Raw genomic sequence first — 19,647 nt, 5'->3', positions numbered from 1 at the left:
TTTGTTTGAGTCTGACACCATTGCTTTAGGGGATGGTGAGACCAGGGCAGGGTATAGAACTCTTTTTCCCTAGTCCTAGAAGCAGTCTATCAATGAAATTTGAGATTGCTTTGACTTTTTTAGTTACCATATCACACTGGTGAATCATTGCAGGTGCCGGTCACTAAAATCCCTAGATCTATTTTTAAAGGTGATGTTTTGAATCCCCAGTATAGAACTGTGGTAGCTTAGGTGGCACAGTGAGCACTGGGCTGAGAATCAGGAAGATTCATCTACTCCCTGAATTAAAATCCAACTTCAGACACTTTCTAGCTGTATGACCCTGGGTAAGTCCCTTAACCCTGTTCACTTCACTTTCTTCATCTGTAAAATGAGAAGGAAATGGCAAACCACTCCAGTATCTTTGCCAAGAAAACTCCAAATGGGTTCATGAAGAGTTGGACATGACTGAAACAACTCAATAATAACAAAAGTATAGAACTCTACATGAATAACTATTACATTTCATATTCAGTTCCACCTAATAGTCTAGCCTGGCTCCTGGCTTTGTCATCTAACACATTAGTTGTGCCTCTTAGCATTGTGTTAACTGCAAATTTGATAAACAGGTCATCTGTGCTTTTATTCAAGTCATCAGTAAAAATGCTAAATATTATAGGGTCAAGCAAAGATTTTTGAGGCACTCCATTGGTGACTTCTTTCCAAACTGACATCAAATGATTAATGATTATACTTCGGGGTTGACTATTCAGTTAGCTCATAATCCACTTAATTATACTGTCATCTGCCCCATTTCCAGGAGAATAGTTGAGAGCTTTTGTCAAATACTTTGTTAAAATAAGCTATCTATAACATTATCTAGTAATCCTTACCACCTTCATCCCAGTGCCTCCCCCCCAAAAATGTGGCTACTCAAGCATAACCTTTCCTTGATAAAACCATGTTGGCTTTTTGTGATTACTGCTTCATTTTCTAGATATTAACTAGCTATCCCTTTACTGTTACTTTGTGTGTTCTAGAATTCTTTCAAGAATCAAAGTCAAGCTCACTGGCATAGATTTGGCATAATATTCTCTTCCTTTTTAAATTATTTTTTTTCAAATCTAGACATTTGCCTCTCAGTCCTGTACTTCCTCTCATGTTAGCTATTTTTTCAGAGATGACTGACAGCAGCTGGGCTGTCGCATCTACCAGTTTGTACACTACTTTGGGATGTAGTTCATGTGGCCTTTGGCTTCACTACTACATTGGTAGGGGGAGTAGAGAGAACACCATAGGTATCCTTAATGAAGCATTTGACAGAATTTCTCATGCTATTCAAGAGGACTTGAACTTATCAAAGACACCCATTTCCCTGCTAATGTCTCCCATACTTCCCTTGGATTTCAGTTTGCTATTAGCCATTTTTTGTTCTTTTGAGAAGGAACAGTCAGGGATGCCTATGAGATTTTGAACCTTGGCAGCTGGAAGAATGAAGGGTGGTATCAGTTAGCTAGGTGGAAGTGAGGAGGAAGAGGGGAGGTACATGGGAGTGAGCCTTGGATGGGGAAGAGAATTCTGTACATCTTGGAAATAGGGCCAGCTAGCATCTTATTTTTAAAGTCTTGAGTCTGTGAAGCTCTTCTACCAAACAAGTGGGACCCCTGCATTTATGAGGAATTAGGTGAGGATTTCCCTGTTACTCCTCTCACACTGGGTCCTGGTATCCTAGGCCAACTCTTGATGCCAAGTTGTTAGAACTACACAGAATCTAACTTTCCCTTAAGCCTGCGGACTTAGGTTGGAGTATCAGGGTGTGGATCCTGTGCAGTCCCACTCTTCTTCCCATCTTTGTCCTGTAGATGGTTGCCCAGGGTCTGATTTTTCTAGGCTGGACTGGTCTGAGCAGGAAGAATTAGACAGAGAGGACAAAGTTCCTTGTGGAGGAAGGGAGAGAACTGAACCTAGGAGCTGGATTTGGAAGCTGTTCAGGGATCTTTGAGGGAGATGTGTCCTTGAGTTAGGATAGGCCAGACTCTTAATTTTGTTGTACATACCTCTGCCTGCTAGCCTGTTGACAGTGTGAACCTGAAACTGTTTATACTAGGCTGGAGGAACTTCTCGTGTTACCCACTACCTGAACATGATACTGAGAAAGGTTCTAGGGAGGATGGACTAGAAGCAACCCAGCAGGAGAGGCTGTGGCGCTTGTGAAAGCTGGTGATTTGTCATGCTGTTTTCTGATCCTTCCTCTGAGGATTCTTCTGTGATGCCTCCCTTCCACGGCATTCCCAGCTTTTTGTTTTGTTTTGTTTGGGGGGAGGGGGTCACTATCTAACCTACCCTTGTCTACTCAGACAGAAACATAAATACCTATAGGGTAAACTTCATAGATGAGAGCATTAGAAAGGTGCAGACTAGTTGCTATGGGAGATCCAAAGAGAGGAAGCTCCTTTATTACCATCTGGAATAGTGGATGCGTGAGGGAAGATACCCTGGAGGAGAGAGAATTTGAATTGGGCATTTAAGAAGGGATTTCCACCAGTAAGTGAAGATTTCGAGGGCATTCCAGGTGTAGATAGGCACATCAGTGGGGAATTACAAGTTCAGTTTGCCAAAGGGTTAACAAGTAGTTACTTTTGGTTGGTGTGTAGCATGTATGGCAAGTTATAGTAGGAGTTAAGTCAGAAAATGGCAAGATGGCACCAGGGTGTGGAGTGCTTTGAATATAATACGAAGTTTGAATTAGGGATCCACTGGACTCGGAGTAGTGACCTGACCAAATCTGTGCATAAGAAAGGTCTTTGTGATAGCAGTACGAAAGAGGGAAGATGAGGCAAGATTTTTAAGGAGGCTGGTGCTATGTAGTTCAGGTGAACAAGTATTTTAAAAGTTCATACTATGTTCATGACATAAGACTATTAATAAGCTTTGTGCATAGTAGGCACTCACTAAATCTTTAGCTTGTTGATTCGAGTGACTTATCCTGAAAAACAAAAACAAACAAATCCAGTTCCTGCCCTCGAGGAGCTTATATTCTACTGGTATCCAGGCATTAATAGAGGTGCCATGGGAATGGAGTGGCCCAAGGTAAGGGCAGGGTGGAGGACTGGATAGGAGACTTGATAACTGGGTGGGAGGTTTTGACCTTGGTGAATTGGGTGAATATTTGAACTACTGAAAAAAGAATTAGTTTGGGAGTGAAAAAGGTTGAGTTTGAAGTGCTAGCAGAATAGCCAGGTGTAAATATCTTAATTGCCACCTCAGCAGTTGGAGATATGATTCAGTAACTTGAAGGAGAAATCAGGGCTAGAGATAGAGATTTGCGTGATCAGCATCAAGGTGATGGTTGAAGTTGTGAGAGTGAAGGATGTTGCCAAAGGAGAGAGTATAGGAGGAGAATTAAAGGCCAGGGACAGAAGCTCGGGGAGAAAAGGGGAATACCCTTTTCAGGAATTGGGAAGAGGACCAGAAAGTAGTTGAAGGAATTAGAGAAAGCTGTTTCTTCTTCTCCTCCTCCTCCTCCTCCTCCCCCTCCTCCTTCACCTCTTCTTCTTCCCTAGCAACATCTGGCACATAGTAGGAACTTAAACACTTATTGATTTGTTCATTGTCTGAGGAATGCCAATCAAGTGTGTTTTAGCTGAAACTAATGGGATTTAAAGGAAGAGAGGGAGTGACCAAGAGTTCTGTTTCTGCAGAGCCATCAAGTAGGATGAAGATTGAATGAAAGTCATTGGTGACATTTGGAAGAACAGTTTCAGTAGTATTGAGCAACAAGCTGGATTGAGTTTGAAAAATAGAAACAATGAGTGTAGACCTTTTTTTTTTCTAGAACTTTGTGAAGGAGAGAAGGATGGGGATAGTAGGTAGATGGGGGGAAGGTCTGAGCAGATGGGAACAATCCAGTTGAGGAGTGATGACTGGTGCAAGAAAGAGAGTCAGGGAGGGATGTTGTTGAAGTCAAGTGTAGCGTACTTAACTTGTCTTATTCCCCTTATGTGTCTGCAGGTCTGGACCCTGGGACCCAAGGACATATAGATGGTTGTATCTCCTTTGTCACTCACCTTCCCTGCCTTTTCTTGTTTGTTCTTTCCCTGCAGGCCCAGGGCGTGGGGAGGTTGAGACCAGGGAATGCATCTACTACAATGCCAACTGGGAACTGGAAAAGACAAACCAGAGTGGTCTGGAACGTTGTGAGGGGGAGAAGGACAAGCGCCTCCATTGCTACGCCTCCTGGAGGAATAGCTCTGGCACCATTGAGCTTGTGAAGAAGGGTTGCTGGCTAGATGACTTCAATTGCTATGATAGGTACTACTCACCCACCTCTGAGATTTCCCCCCAGGCCAGTCCCCAATCCTTCAGCCAGATGGGGTTCTCTTGGTCAGAGAGCCATCTGTGTTTTTGAGTATGTCTTGGCGATCAGGGGGACAGGCATGACGGTCCAAACTGTGTGTCTGTGACTAACTGCCCATGCTTGGCAGGAGGGTGAGGGGATCAGGAAGTAGGGCATCTTTGGAAGGATCACCTGGGTTCTCCCCTACCAAACTATAGAAACCCCATGTTGGGAATATTCCCGTAGTCTCCTTGAAAGCTTGAAATTTGTTTTCCTTAAAATCATGAAGTATTATTTGTCACTGTTTCCAAGTATAATTTTGATGCCTAGCCATCAGCAAAGTGGCTCTCAAGGGCTACTTCTCTTCCAACTGTGAAGTGGAAGTAAACACTTGGGAATTAACACTCTGTGTGGGGCAGGCCTTCATCTTCTCGGCTTCCCCCTCCCTCCACCCCCCAGGGGTCGAGGGGAAGTGCTTGGAGTCTAATGGACTCCTGGAGGAAAGTCTAGATGGCTCTGATGATGTATGAAGCTTCTCTGCCTTGCTCTGTCATCACAGGCAGGAATGTGTGGCCACCGAAGAAAACCCACAGGTCTTCTTTTGTTGCTGTGAGGGGAACTTCTGCAATGAAAAGTTCACGCACTTACCTGAAGTCACCAACCCTGAAGGTGAGGGAAGCTGGCTCTGGAAGCCCACCGGGCTGGGGGGGGAGGGGCACAAAACAGCGGTAACTCAGATTTACACAGTGCTTTAACATCTGTGAGCACTTTCTGTGCTTTATCCCATTTTAATTCCACTATAGCCCCGTGAGGTTGGTTCTACAGGGATTGTTATTCTTCCCATTTTACAGATGAGGAAACTGAGGAGTCTCACAGGTTGTGGCTTGCCCGTAGAAACTAAGATTTTGAGCCTAGGGCATTTTCATTTCGAGTATTACACTCTGTAATACATGCTGTCCCTCCTTCCCCCAGGTTCCATGCTGTCTCATTATTCTGCAGGACTCCTATTGCTTTGATGGTCAGCTCCATCATCAGTAGCGACTTTCATTTCACACTTAACTTCTGAGCTGCTGCATGCTGCTGCATGACTAGACTTGGCTCAGGGAAAAATTTTATTTTGGGGCATGTGAGGGCATTACAAGAATAGATGATAATGGTGTCTTCTCTGCCCTCAGGAAACTGACAGTTTAATTTAAAAACAACGTATTAACAAAGAGAAAGTTTTCATGTGGATTCAGTTTTTTAAAACAATTCACTTGTTTTATAAAATTGGTAAACATCAGTAAACACAGATATTTCCATATACAGTGAATAGAAAAATAGGATTATATGTGAACCCAAAGCTCTGCTTAACAGATGTAATAGTCTCTTACATACAGCTTGTTTACTTTTAAATGTTTGTTATGTTTAAATATTGCCTTGCTTGTCTGTGGTCCCCTTTTCCACCCCCTTCTGTGTATCTTTTTTGGGGGGGCTTTTTGGAGTGGGGAAGGCAGGGCAGTTAGGGTTAAGTGACTTGCCCAAGGTCACACAGCTAGAAAGTGTTAAGTGTCTGAGGTCAGCTTTGAACTCAGGTCCTCCTGACTCTAGGGCTGGTGCTCTATTCACTTCACCACCTAGCTGCCCCTTTTAAGTATATCTTAAAAATGTTAATTGATTCTTTTTTCTTTTCTTGGCATTGCTGTCAGTACCCCTTTTTAATGCCCCCTCCCCCCAAGTAAAAATAAAATCCTTTCTTATAACAAATATGATCAAGCAAGAACAGGGTATGGGTTCAGTTTCTTAAGCGTCCTTTGACATGGTAGGGATGTCAACTGAGGCTTAGAAAATGGAGATTTTTGGCTTATTTGGGAGGGTGGGTATTGTAAATCAGGGCAGACAGGCACAGTTACATATGTTGTCAAGAAGAAAACTGAAGGGGAGATTGTTTTGAAAGCCTCCACTGAAGTCTCATTGCTAAGGACTCAAATCATAGGCATGATTATAAGGTTCTCAAAGCCTATGCCAGCACAGAACAAAGTCTAGATAGACACCACCAAGCTGGGGATGTCTCAAGGGTAGCACCCTTGGCAAACACTGGACCCACCTGACTAAACTTAGAGGTCATAGAATCGTAGATCTGGGGTGTGAGAGACCTTGGACAACCTCAAGACTAGTATCATCATTTTATGAATGAGAAAACTGAGGCCCAAGGTGATTAAGTGATTTGCTCAAGATCACACAGTGATGGGGCAGCAGTGGATAGAATCAGGAGGATCTGAGTTCAAATTTGGCCCCAGACACTTACAAGTTGTATGACCCTGGGCAAGTCACTTAACCCAATTGCCTCAAAAAAAATCACACGGGAATAAGAAATAGAGGCAGAATTTGAATTCAAGTCCTCTAACTCTGTGATCTTTTCGCCAGATTGTCTCCTCTCATTTTCAGTATAGCTCACAATGGGGCCTAATAAAGACTAACTAAATGGAAGAAAGGAGAGTTTTCCCCAACAGCAGTGAAGATAGTATGGTGATATTGGCTAGGGAAGAAAGAAATCATTCTTTTCCATTTGGAGTTAAATGACCATTGAGCTCTTCTCCCTCCCTCACCTCTAAAAATAGAGTTGGCTGTGTTTTAAAGATTTTATTTTCTGATCTTAAACCTCCAAGTCTCATGATGCCTTATTTTTTTAAGGGGGCAAAGGGAGGACTGGAAAATCACCTCATTGTCTCAAGTCTCCAGTTTCCAAAGTGTTAAGTGTTTAAATATGTCTCTTAACCATGTCATGGAGCTGCTTGAGATTTGTTCATAGACATGACATTCATATCCTCAGTGTAAAATGTAGGTGTTTATTTACTTAAAAAAAATGGGACCTCTGATTTCATCAGTATAGGGAGCTCCTGGTGAGAAACTTGGTCACCCGATAGAAATCAGAATCTTCTCTGCAATTTGAGAGTCTTAGGGAGTCCCTTGGGGACTCCCCGCAGAGAGCTTGTGACTCTCTCAAAGCTTTGGAACCAGTGAGTATCAGGGATCAGACTTGAACTTGGGTCTTTCTGACTGTGAGAACTGCTTTTAATCCACTCTGCTATACTGTGTCGTGGATGTTTATAATCACACATCATCATCATGATCTCATTCTTCTAATATTTTAAGGTTTATAAAATACTTTTCCTCCCACCAAGTCTGTGAGGTTGGTAGTGCAGACATTACCCCATTTTTTTGGATGAGGACACTGAGGCCCAGAGAAACTAACCCATGTGCTGTCAGGCAGGTCGTGTCAAAGGCAGGCCTTTCTCTTCAGCGCCTTGACCACTTTTGCCACTCATACATGTACAGATGTATAAATAAACTCCCTCATTCTGTTGGGGGCCTTCCTTCCCTAAGCCCTCTTCATTCCGGTGCTTTCCCTGTTGTTATTATTTCTTCCTTATTCTGTATGCAGCATGTTGTGTATAGATTTGTTTGGCTGTTACCTCACCTTTTAGATTGTAAACTCCTTTTTGTATCCCTAGCACTTAGCTTAATAAATGTTTATGGACTGATTTATTGATATACATCCCCATATAATTTTTATAAGAATAAATATGTGTATATGGCATTTCTGTAAATTTCTATATTCCAATATAGCCATCTATACCTAGATACGTCTGATGGACACCTGGGAGTCAGCCTGTAGCATGTGTTTTCCGCTCTGGGCCTGGCATGAGAGGCTTGGCGTGGGGCATGTCAGACCATTCTGCAAGTGCTTTCTCTGAGTTGAGGGATAGTTAGTGAGGCATCTAGCTTTTTGTTAGCCTCTGTGGTCTCAAAGAAAAGACTAGCAAGATGGAACTGTGAAGGCTGAACCGGGAAACATGACGGTGCCGTGGGTGTGAAGGGGGCAGCTGCTTCAGTGTGCGAACAAAACCGTTTCATCTCTCTGCAGTTACCTATGAGCCACCCTCGACTGTCCCTCTGCTCACAGTGCTTGCATATGCCTTACTGCCTATTGGGGGTCTCTCTCTGGCGATTGTCATTGCATTCTGGATGTACAGGCACCGAAAGCCACCCTACGGTCATGTGGATGTCAATGAGGTACTCAGGGGAATTAAAGAAATAGAGACCTGGGGAGAGAGGGGATGAATGGCGGCATCTAGCCTTGCAAGAGAGGACATACTGAGTTTCTTCCCCTTTCAGGGAAGGGGCTTTCCCAAAGAGAGGAGGTCCTGCTTTCCTGTGCCCATACCTCTTTCGTATTTATGGATACCCGTGTTTCTTACCTAGAGGACAACGAAAAGAAGATCTCACTTCATTGTCCTTTGCTTGAGCCCTTCCCACCTGTTCCCCTCCTGGGTCTCCAAGATAGCCTATTGTCAAGGTCCATGAGCCAGAGAAATTCTCACTGTTTTGTAGAAAGAAAATGGAAGCACTAAGTAACCTGCCTAGGTTTATATGGTAGGATATGAGAGCTGGAGGGTGGAGTCCAGATACGAACGCTGCTGTTCCTCTCTGAGGCTTTGTATACCTTTTGCTGGGTAACAGTAGCCATGTCAAGAACCCTTAGCCATCCTTCCCAGGGCCTTGGCTTGTCATTAACCTTGATAGAACACGGAAAGACATGTTCTGTGGTTCTGGGCTCCTTCTGAGCTCTTTTCTGTTAATCCCTTTGTTGTCTTAGGACCCGGGTCCGCCACCTCCTTCACCACTTGTTGGCCTGAAGCCATTGCAACTGCTGGAGATCAAGGCCCGGGGACGCTTTGGCTGTGTCTGGAAGGCTCAGCTTATGAATGACTATGTCGCAGTGAAGATTTTTCCATTACAGGTAACAACAAATCTGGTTTTATGTATTTTATTTCTATGCAGATACTGACAATAGTTCTAGGTGTTAATGGTGATCAAATGAGATAATAATTGTAAAAGTAAAGTATAGCACAGGGTCTGGCACATAGTAGGTACAATATAAATGCTTAATTCCTTTCCCCTCATTCCCTTCCTCCCATTCCATATGAGGTATGATATCGGTCTGAACTAGGATGGTTGGGTGTGTGTGTGTGTAAGAGGCAATAGGTGTGAGAAAAAATGGAGATAGAACATAGTGGGTGATAGAAAGGGAAGGATTAGGTGACTGAGGTTTGAGACCTGGATGACTAAGAAAAGGCACCTTTAACAGAAATAGCAAAGTTAGAGGAATGAACATGCTAGGATAAAGGGAAGGGTGATGGATTCAATTGGGGGTATGTTGGGGTTGAGGTGCTAGTGCAACACTTAGGGAAATGGAGATAAATGGAGACAAAGGACTGCAGCTCTAGGAAGACTTTGGGATTCAGCCACATTAAAGTGGTTAAAGCTATGAGAAGAATGAATAAAGCAAGAAAGGGAGGAAGAGGAGGCGGAGGGCAGAATCTTGGAGCTTACTCAGTTAGGGATGTAGGAGTGTTGTGGTGAGGCCTCAGGAGGAGCCTGAGGAAGAAAAGTCAGACTGCTAGGAGGAAAACTCTAGGAGAGGGCAGCGTCATGGAAGCCAAGAAGGGAGAGACTATCCAAAAAGAGGAGGTGGCGTTCATTGATGCACAAAAATTAAGGAAGGTAAGCATCAAGGAAAGGCATTTAGACTTGACAGTTGAGACCCTGGTTAACCTTGGAGAAATTTGTTTCAGTGAATGGTGAGGTTAGAAGCCAGACCGCAGGTGGGCATTGATCACATTAGAGTATCAATGCCTCCAAAAGTTTAGCAGTTAAAAGAAGAAGAGCTGTAGCTCTGGGGGAATCTCAAGCTTGTATCAGGGATCCCTCTGACTGTATTTTAGGAACCAATAGATGGAGGTGTTGAAGATTCTCAGAGTCCCAGCATGAGAATGGTAGAGCAGCAGAGTCTGCAGAGTTGTGGCATTCCTGCCTTTCTCCCAGATGAGCTCCCACAAGAGAATGCTTCCTTGTGTGGAGACAGCGAAGGATCGATCCTCCCAGCTGTAATAGTTTCCCCTTTTAGATTACCCGTGTTCCTAATCATTTACATGTTTTGCCTTCCTTTATATCCCAAATGCCTTCCGCCTCATCAGTGCTTATCATTAATGTGTGCTTGTTGAGGGACTGGAAGAATCTGGGGGCTGGGATGACTAAATCACCATCAGAGGCCTCAGAACTGAGTATTCTCTGTCCCTCAGGACAAACAGTCCTGGCAGAGTGAACGGGACATCTTCAGCACTCCAGGCATGAAACATGAAAACCTGCTCCAGTTCATTGCTGCAGAAAAGAGAGGGTCCAACCTGGAAGTGGAGCTATGGCTCATCACGGCCTTCCATGACAAGGTGATGCTGACACCCCTTCCCCCTCCCCTGCCCCCTGGGCATCTGTTTGGGACAAGGTGACCCCCTGGGCCTGGTCCCCAGTCATAGCCTCCAGGACAAGGTGATGCTGACACCCCTTCCCTCTCCCCTGCCCCCTGGGCTTCTGGGACAAGGTGATCCCCTGGGCCTGGTACCCAGTCACAGCCTCCAGGACAAGGGGATGCTGACACCTCTCCCCCCTCCCCTAAGAGGACAAGTAACCTCTGTCCTCCCCTGCCCCCTGGGCTTCTGGGACAAGGTGACCCCCTGGGCCTGGTCCGGGTCAGAGTCTCCAGGACAAAGTTGAGTCTGAGCCCTTTTTGCGGGTTTGGATTTTCTAGAGGTGTGCTACCCTTCCAGGTATCTGAACCCTCACTGTCCTCACTGTGCTCTCTCTTCCAGGGTTCTCTCACAGATTACTTAAAAGGGAACATTGTCACTTGGAATGAACTGTGTCATGTAGCAGAGACCATGTCCCGAGGCCTGTCCTACCTGCATGAGGATGTGCCCTGGTGCCGAGGAGAGGGGCACAAGCCAGCCATTGCCCACAGGTATGCAGAGGGGCCAGGGGAGGCGTAGGGTAAGACACTAGGTTTGAGAGAAGATGGGGGACTGGAAGAGGACCTGGACAAGCTGGCACTGGCCACAGATGGACCCCAAGGGCGTGCACTATTGACATGCTTTCTGACTAGACTCGAGAGATGTAACTAGCACTCCAGGAAGTCCTGGGGGGCTGATTGCACAGGACAAGGATGAAGCTAACTTCAGCAGAGCCTTCTCTCACTGCTGCTGCTGACTTCGAAAGACAAGGATGTCAGGTCTGGTCCCTCCCAGCCTCTGCTCTGGCCTGACTTTCTGAGCGTGGCAATAGCTGCAAGTGCCCCCTAGTGGCAGCTTGGCTTCACATGCTGTTTTTAAATGATTAGCCCATATGCAGGTCTAGGGCTTTTTTTTCTTTCAGTGGGTGGCCTTTATTTCGGGTTCTGTATTTGTGTTGGGGGATAGGGAAAAGGTGAAGAAGGAAGTACTAGTGAGGAATTTTCTCCTTTTGCTCGTTTACCTCTTCCCAACTCTGGGTGGCTTCTGGACTTTGGTGGGAGTCAGGCAGGGGAAGGAGGGGAAAAGGAATATGATGAAGTTAGAGGTCAGGAGATCTGAAGGATTGAATTTACCACTTTCATGCGTGTTCAAAGAGAACTTTTTAAGTGTCCGGAACTTTGGTTTCATACTCTACCTGTTCCTAAACCTGTGTATTAAGCAGTGGACTTTACATGAAAAGCCGTGTACACACAGGCATGCATGCTTAATATACTCATAATATGGACATAAAACTTAACAGAATTTTAGTTTTGAAAGGACCTTAGGAATCATATAGACCAAGTGTTAACTCTTTTTTTTTTGGGGGGGGGAGGTATCATGGATCCTTAGCAGACTGGTGAAGCCTGTGGACCATATCTCAGAATGATGTTTTTAAATATTGGAGGAAATGCTAAATATTAGTTAGATGTTACTTGAAAAAGAAAGATGCACTTTTTTTCTTTCCAAATTCACAGAACCCATGAAACTTATGGGTTCTAGGTTAAGGACCACTGAACTAGACCATCTGGCTCATTTTACAGGTGAGGAAATTGAGGTTTGATATTTGCTCATGGTCATAGAAGTTAAGAAAAGGACTGCCAGATCTCCTGCCTCCCACCAGATCACAAGGACAACTCAGTATTTATTATACTGTTATTATCTTAATTTTACTTATCTGTTAATCATCCTCAGACATAGTAAGAATGCTGAGTTTGAACTCCCAGGTTGTGGGTTTGAAACTAGCTCATTGTATGACCTTAGAAAGTAAATTTCCTCTGTCTAGGTCTCAGTGATCACCAAAATCATGTCTGTGACATAATTGCCCCACCATGAAGGAGAAGGGTCTTATGTTATGTATTGATTCAGGGGGAGAAGTACCTTCTGTGGACTTCTAGCACCTTTGACCTTCACCCAGCTAAAGAAATGATCCCCATATAAGTTTTGTATCTATTGTTCAGTACTTGGGAGTATTGAATGAAGGCATGTGGTTGGGAGGACAGGAGAGGGGAGATTTAGCATTTGGGGCTGATCTGTATGTCTAGACTGCAATAATAATGCAGTCAACTTTCAGGTACTCTCATTTTTTCTTCTTAGTAGATTTTTTTTTAAAAAAATGTTAACCCTGGGCCACATATCTCTAGCCCCTTAGTAGTTATGTGCTTGTGGGAATTCAGTTTTAGCTGAATGTGGTGATGTGATATACAATTTGAAACTAAATAGACATTTCTTCCTTTAATCACTTCTTGGGATTTTTTTGTCTTATGTCAGTCAATCAACAAGCATTTATTAAGCATAGAGAAGACTTCAGGTGTTGGGGGAAGTTTCAGGATGTGACAAACATAGTTTGAAAGTGGGAGAGTCAGGAACAGGACCAGAAAGGGAATGAAGTCTGGGCTGGACCTTCCACAAAATGAGAGGCTCTGGGAGGAGCTCACCAATGAGAGAAGTGGATAAGCCTTATAGAAGGGATATTATAGACAGTGAGGGGCACAGGGGTGGTTGGATATTGCATGGCAAGGAGGCCCCAGGAAAGCTCTAGAATGAGCTATGAGGGCTAAAGATGAAGACTTGGGAGTCATCTGCCTAGTTCAGGCCAAGCACCTACATGGAATTCTCATGAGGCCTGTGTTGCAAGTCAGTCCTAAAAAAAGAGAGAGAGAGAGAGAGAGAGAGAGGAGCAGCTCAAGGTGTTCAGGGTGCCACTTCTGAGGTCTCAACTTAGCTTTTGTTTTGACTCCTTCAGAGATTTCAAGAGCAAGAATGTCTTACTGAAGAGCGACCTCACAGCTGTTCTGGCTGACTTTGGACTGGCTGTGCGGTTTGAACCAGGAAAGCCTCCAGGGGACACCCACGGCCAGGTGAGAAGGGAAGAAGGCCAGGGACAAGGGCCATTTTGTGTGAGGCTCAGGCTCACAATTAGCTTTCGATGCCAAATTTCAATGCCTCTTCCTGCCAACCATCGTTCCCTTGGTCTAGAAACCAACATTAACACCTGCCTGGACCAGATATTATTGAGAAGACAATCTCTGCTGGGTGAAAATCATATAATAGATTCTGAAATCAGATACTAATGACTTTGCAATTATGTGACTCTCCTGGACACTAGTTGCATGGGTAATTGAAAGCTAATTATAATTTGACCCTAGTAAGCTCAAATACTGATCTCTGTCTCCGTTTGTCAGTCTGTCTGTCTCTGTGTCTGTCTCTGTCACTCTCTTTCTCTCTGTGTCTCTCTCTGTTTCTCTTCCCTTTTGTGAAGAATACCTGGGGACTGGACCTTGGGCAAAGGGTATATTCTAGCAAGCCAGGTCTGAGGCATGACTAATTCTTATCTGTGCAGCTTTTTCCTAAATCATATTAATACCTACCACACTTAAAGCTGACTCTTTATTTTGTCCAAGGCACTTTGGCTTTCATATTGCTCTAGAGTAAGAAAATTCAGTGGGAGATAGGCACCAAAATACACAGTGCCTAGGGCAGCAGTTAAAAAAAATTAGGGAGCGTGTGGGGGGCCCGTCCCAATACCAATCTTCTTATGGATCAAACAACTGGTGAATTCAGACTGAGGCAGAGGAAGAATAGGCAGAAAATATAAATTTACCTAGTAGCCCAAGAAAAAATAAAATTAAACAGATCATTTCTGCTCCCTCAGCAAATAAAACACATTACATATCCCAAAGCCAAGTTGCATTTTTGAATTATTCTTGGTGTTTGGATTACCTTGTCTCATTGCACCATTTTTAATGTGAGAAGTGCCATTCCTTATGGTCATAGATCCTGTGAATAATGGCGACTCATTCTACTTATGTGAATCATAGACCCTTATAGCTAGAAGAGACTGTAGATGTCATTGAGTCCCAACTTTCTCATTTTACAGATATGCAAAATGACTTGTTCATTCCTACCTAGATAGTCAGGTGACAAATGGGATTGGAACCCAAGATATTCTGACAATACAGCCATTGTTTAGCCTGCTAGGTCACTTGCTATTCATCCTGAGTCTCCTTCTTCCCCTCTCACTCCCTGCTTTTGTGGTCTGTCTATTGTAGGTAGGAACCAGGCGGTATATGGCCCCTGAGGTGCTGGAGGGAGCAATCAACTTCCAGAGAGACGCTTTCTTGAGGATTGATATGTATGCAATGGGGCTGGTACTATGGGAGCTGGTGTCCAGGTGCACAGCTGTAGATGGTGAGTGTCTGAGGGCCTGTGGGTGGGAGCTTGGAGCACCCTGCATCCAAGGACCATGTCTGCTCTACACACTGTGGGCCTTGTTTGGTACCCAGTACAATGTCATGCCATCTTAGTTTTCAATCTTATGTTGTTCTGCCAGTGGCTGTGGTGACAGTGGCAGCTAAGGTAGGATTGGTGGGCGCTGGTGTCCTCTCTAGGCTTGATCCATGATCTTGCTTCTGTTACCTACTTTGTGCAGGGCCTGTGGATGAGTACATGTTACCTTTCGAGGAGGAGATTGGTCAACATCCATCCTTGGAAGACCTGCAGGAGGTGGTCGTGCATAAGAAGATGCGTCCTGCCTTCAAGGATCACTGGTTGAAGCATCCTGTAGGTGGCGATTCCTTTTTCTTCCCTCTTGCTCCCTAACCGTATAGTCCACACCCAGATATGGGGAGAAGAGAGGTGTCTGTTTTGTGAATTCCTGTGCATTGACCCTAAAGGTTTGTCTTATTTCATCAGGGTAGGGATAAACAGCATTGAGTTGTTTCTAACCAAGGAGAGGATAAAAATGAGTGACTTTATAGTAAGAAGTCTTCTGATTATTAAAATTAGTGATTTTCTAAACTATATTCATAGCATCTAGAGCTGGGAGACCTGAAAGATCTGTTACTTCAACCCCACACTAACTGGTGAAGAAACTGAGGCCCATAGGACAAGTGAATGTGACAGTGGTTACACAGGAAGTTAATGGCAGAGCTAGAATTTGAACCCAGCTCCCCCAATGCCAAATCTAGTGTTCTTTCCACTCTGTCCTAAGGAGGCAGAATCAATTATAGATGAGTTGGGAACAAGTTTTTTGAAAACTGATTACTTTCTAAACATTGATTCGGGCTTCTTTCTGGGCCTTCTAAACTTATCAAGTCCATGGAAAGAATGTATTTGACTTTTGCTTAGCCAAGATCGTGTTGGTCTTTTGTATTTATCTCTTAGCTCAGTGGGGTCTCTCCCCTCTGTGTGTGTTTGTGAGAGGGACAGACAGACACAGTAACGGGGAGGGGGAGAGAGAGAGAGAGAAAGAGAGAGAGATGAGAAGATGGTTCCTGTGTTTCATGCATGTTTTCTTCTGTTCACTCACTCGCACATACCTACCTTACCTCTCCTTACTGTTTCTTTTCTTTAACAAGTGGAAGAGAGCCTAGAGTAAGATGATTGAGATGATAAGGCAGTTGAGAACTGTGCCATATGAGAATTGTTTATAGGCAATGAAACTGCTTAACCTGGAGAAGAAAAAATTGTGAGTGGGAACAAAGGTACATGACAGCTGTCTTTAGGTATTTGAAGGATTGCCATGAGGAAAAGGGATCTGATTTGTTCTGCTTGGCCCCAAAGTGTGGAACTAGGAGTGATGAAAGGCATTGTGGATAGTTCCTCAAAGGGGCAGCTTTTAGATCAATGTAAGGAAAGACTCCCCAAGATTAACATTGCTCAAAAGTGGAGTGGGCCAGTTTGTTGAGGAGATAGTGAGTGGTAGGTCTACAACCTGTGGAGGTTTTCAAGTGAAAGTCTGTGGTGTTATAGAGGGCCTTCTTATACAGATACAGATTTAGGCCTGGAGTTTCCTTCTAGACCTGAGATTTGATGAATGTTCCATTGGAATCTGGGGAGAAAGGTGTGTGACTAGACCCATCTAGAAAGGTGGACAGAGTAGAAGGATGACTGGGGTCTATGACTTGGTTCCTCCCTAGGCTGTCTCTGGCCATTTATCCTCTCCTCTTTCTTTCCCATCATTTCTGTTTCTGGAAACAGTCTAGATTCTCTTACTTTTTCATTGTCAAATCCAACAAGTTTTTAGTTATCTAGGCAGGGGGAAATTGCCAATCAGTCAACATTCATTCATTAAGTGTGTACTGTATGCCAGGAGCTGTGCTAAGTTCTGAAGATACAGAGAAAAGGGAAAAAAGTGGCACAGATAATGCCAAAATAACTTCTGTTAGGTTCTGGGGTGATGGTGTTATTATTATTTTTGTCTCATTTCTCTTTCTAATCTTATTTCTCCCAAGCTATTTCCTGAGCCCACATTAACTGATTCTAGGAATAAAGGAAAGAAGGCATTGGGTTTAGTCATTCTTGTGCTTATAAGTAATCTAGCAAGTGGGTCATCAAGAGTTGACTTTGTACTGATAGACAAGACTTTTTTGAGGCATTCCCAGTGAAGTTCATTTCTCTCTTTTTTTTTCCTTCTCCTTTTCTTGCCACACAGGGATTGGCACAGCTTTGTGTGACGATTGAGGAATGCTGGGACCATGATGCTGAGGCCAGACTCTCTGCAGGCTGCGTGGAGGAACGTGTGTCCTTGATCCGCAAATCCGTCAATGGCACTACCTCGGACTGCCTCGTCTCCCTTGTGACATCTGTCACCAATGTGGACTTACCCCCCAAAGAGTCGAGTATATAAGTCCTGGGTCCTATCTGTCTTTCCAGACTCAGTGAATTTGAAGAAGAAAAAAGTTAAAAACAACAAAAAAAAAAAACAAAAAAGAACCATAAAACCAACGAACACATGAATGCAGCTGCTATTTTATCTTGACCTTTTTATTATTATTATTATAATTATTATTATTATTATTGTTATTTTTTGATTGGATCAATTTTTACCAGCATATTGTTCTACTGTATTGAAAACAATGGACATCTCAGCAAGCATTCAGGTCCCGACTCATGAATGCAGAAACGGTGTCCGTGCCGCAGAACCTCAACAACCTCGTTTTCCGTTTGTGATTCAGTTTTTTAGGTTTTTCTTTGTTGGTCTGTTTTCTCCGCAGAACATCTGTGACACAAAGAAACCCATCTCCCATCTTAGGAAACGTAATGCTGCAAACTTTCGAGGAAACTTTACAAGACTGTTACAAAAGACACCTTTCTCAAAAAGAGGTGTTCCTTCCCCAGTCCACCCTTCCACAATCCCCCACCCCCTTAAAAAAATTGTTTTCCCCTTTTTTAGACAGCTTCAAAAACAGCAGATGTGTCTTTTACGGATCTAACGGGTGTCATTGTAATGGAGGAAAAACCAGGAAGAGGATCTTAACTCCTGGGATATGGGGGTTGAAAGGAGGAGGTTGGTGCTGGGGGTGGGGTAAGGAAGGGGGCAGCGTTGGACTTTGCAGCATTTGGAGAAACATCATTTGTTATGGAGCTACTTCTCAGGTAATCAGTGAATGAGGGGAAGGACATTTTGGACACAGAGCATTAATAGCAGACACAGAATTTGGAGAAAGCACTTCAGGAAGCCTCAGCTGTTCTTTGAGTACACAGGCAACGTTACTTCTTACTTCTTCCATTGTCTTAGACTTGGATAGAAGATGGGGATGGGAAGGAAAATGAAAACGGATTTCTCTCCTCCCTCCAACCCAAACAACTTCTAGATAAAATTCACTCTCATTTGAGAAATTGAACTTTTTTTCTTCCCTAAAAGAAATAATCATGAATAGTTAGTAACCAAATATGGTATTCTTTTTTTTTTTTTTAGAAAAATCCTGTTTTTAGTTCAGTGTTTTTCCCTAAGGTGGATAAATTGAAGGAACCTTGCTTCCTCCTGGAGCAGTTCAAGGAATAACCCTACAAGGTTGAATAATGGCACAGCCTGAACAATTACTTAAGACCATTAAAAGGAATACAATAAAATTTCTAGCTCTTTAAGGAGAGATTTTTATCTGGAGGGAGGGAGAATAACCTGGGCTTTTGGCCAAGGCCGGCAACAGTACTTCAGCACCCAGGAAACATCAGGATGACAACAGCTTGGTATGTGGGGGGAGAGCGGATGACTGAAAAGCAGCCACCATGATGATTTTTAACATCTTTTTTTTCAAGTGGCTTGTTGACGTGGCTTTCTCTAAACTCTGTGATGAAACTTTGTCTTAAAGTGGTGCATATCTTAAATACCGTTATTCTATTATGCCATAAATTTGCTCTAGTCAGTGAATGTTCCTAATGCTGCTGATTCAACATTTAAATATTTTTTAATTTGCAAAACATGCAATGTTTTAAAACACACATGCATACACACAAACACACACACACACACACACGCTATGTGGCTTCCGAGGTTTAAACTGAAAAGAAAAAAAAATTAAAACTTCACGACCACAGACCACCTCAAACCAGAAATACCTCAGAATTTTCTACTTGTATGAGTTTTATTATATATTTTGTTGTGTTGTCTTGTAGTAAGTATATTTTAATGTATGTTGGCTTTTATGACAAGGGAGTTTTAAAAAAAGAAAAAAATAGAAAAAAAGTTCCAAAATCTTTTAGGAAGTGCTACCATTTTTTTTTTGTTTGTTTGGTAACGACCCATTGTAAATAACTGTGTCCGGCTGTAGAATGATTGCCTGCTTAAGGGATCCCTGGGCATTAGTCACTCTTTATTTGTGAATGCTGTTTCCATTCTTTGTTTCTTTGGTCCGTTTTATTAAAAGACAGTACATCTTTTTATCTTAAGGGATGGAGAGTTTGAGTGTGCAGAATGGGGAAGTGATTTTTATTGCATTAGAACTGACATACAGTGAAAAGTAGCTTCCTTTAAAAAAAATCACTTTGGCATTTTCTTCATGCCTTGATTATCAGAAAGAAGACTAACCCCATTTTCCCTCATACTAAAAATATGTAGCTCTTGGACCTACTAATTGTGTGTATTTCAACAAGGGATTTCACTTTAAATGACACTTCTTATGAGAAATCACCAGGGGAGATAGAATAGAAATAGATAGACGTGTGGACAAATAAATGCATGTCTCT

The 19,647-nt window shown here is 43.3% G+C and overlaps 1 protein-coding gene across 4 annotated transcripts in view; it reads left to right on the top strand.

Moving 5' to 3' along the window:
• ACVR2B (activin A receptor type 2B) overlaps positions 1–19,350 on the top strand; it is a 96,257-nt gene extending 76,907 nt beyond the window's left edge. For all 4 annotated transcript variants that reach the window (XM_069083738.1, XM_069083737.1, XM_069083736.1 and 1 more), the window contains 10 exons: positions 4,083–4,290; positions 4,875–4,984; positions 8,223–8,371; positions 8,955–9,098; positions 10,441–10,584; positions 11,005–11,153; positions 13,424–13,538; positions 14,730–14,868; positions 15,110–15,240; positions 17,114–19,350. In XM_069083738.1, the coding sequence (XP_068939839.1) occupies positions 4,083–4,290; positions 4,875–4,984; positions 8,223–8,371; positions 8,955–9,098; positions 10,441–10,584; positions 11,005–11,153; positions 13,424–13,538; positions 14,730–14,868; positions 15,110–15,240; positions 17,114–17,308 (1,484 nt within the window). In that variant the 3' untranslated portion in view covers positions 17,309–19,350. The remainder of the gene's footprint in view (positions 1–4,082; positions 4,291–4,874; positions 4,985–8,222; positions 8,372–8,954; positions 9,099–10,440; positions 10,585–11,004; positions 11,154–13,423; positions 13,539–14,729; positions 14,869–15,109; positions 15,241–17,113) is intronic.
• The last annotated feature ends 297 nt before the right edge of the window (positions 19,351–19,647 follow it).

Source organism: Petaurus breviceps, unplaced genomic scaffold (genome assembly GCF_028583685.1).
Source record: "Petaurus breviceps papuanus isolate PSGF00001 unplaced genomic scaffold, PetGlider_PUasm1.0 174, whole genome shotgun sequence".
In the NCBI taxonomy this organism is placed as follows: domain Eukaryota; kingdom Metazoa; phylum Chordata; class Mammalia; order Diprotodontia; family Petauridae; genus Petaurus; species Petaurus breviceps.
Note: the sequence above shows the minus strand (reverse complement) of the source record. Positions and strands in the feature narration are given on the sequence as shown.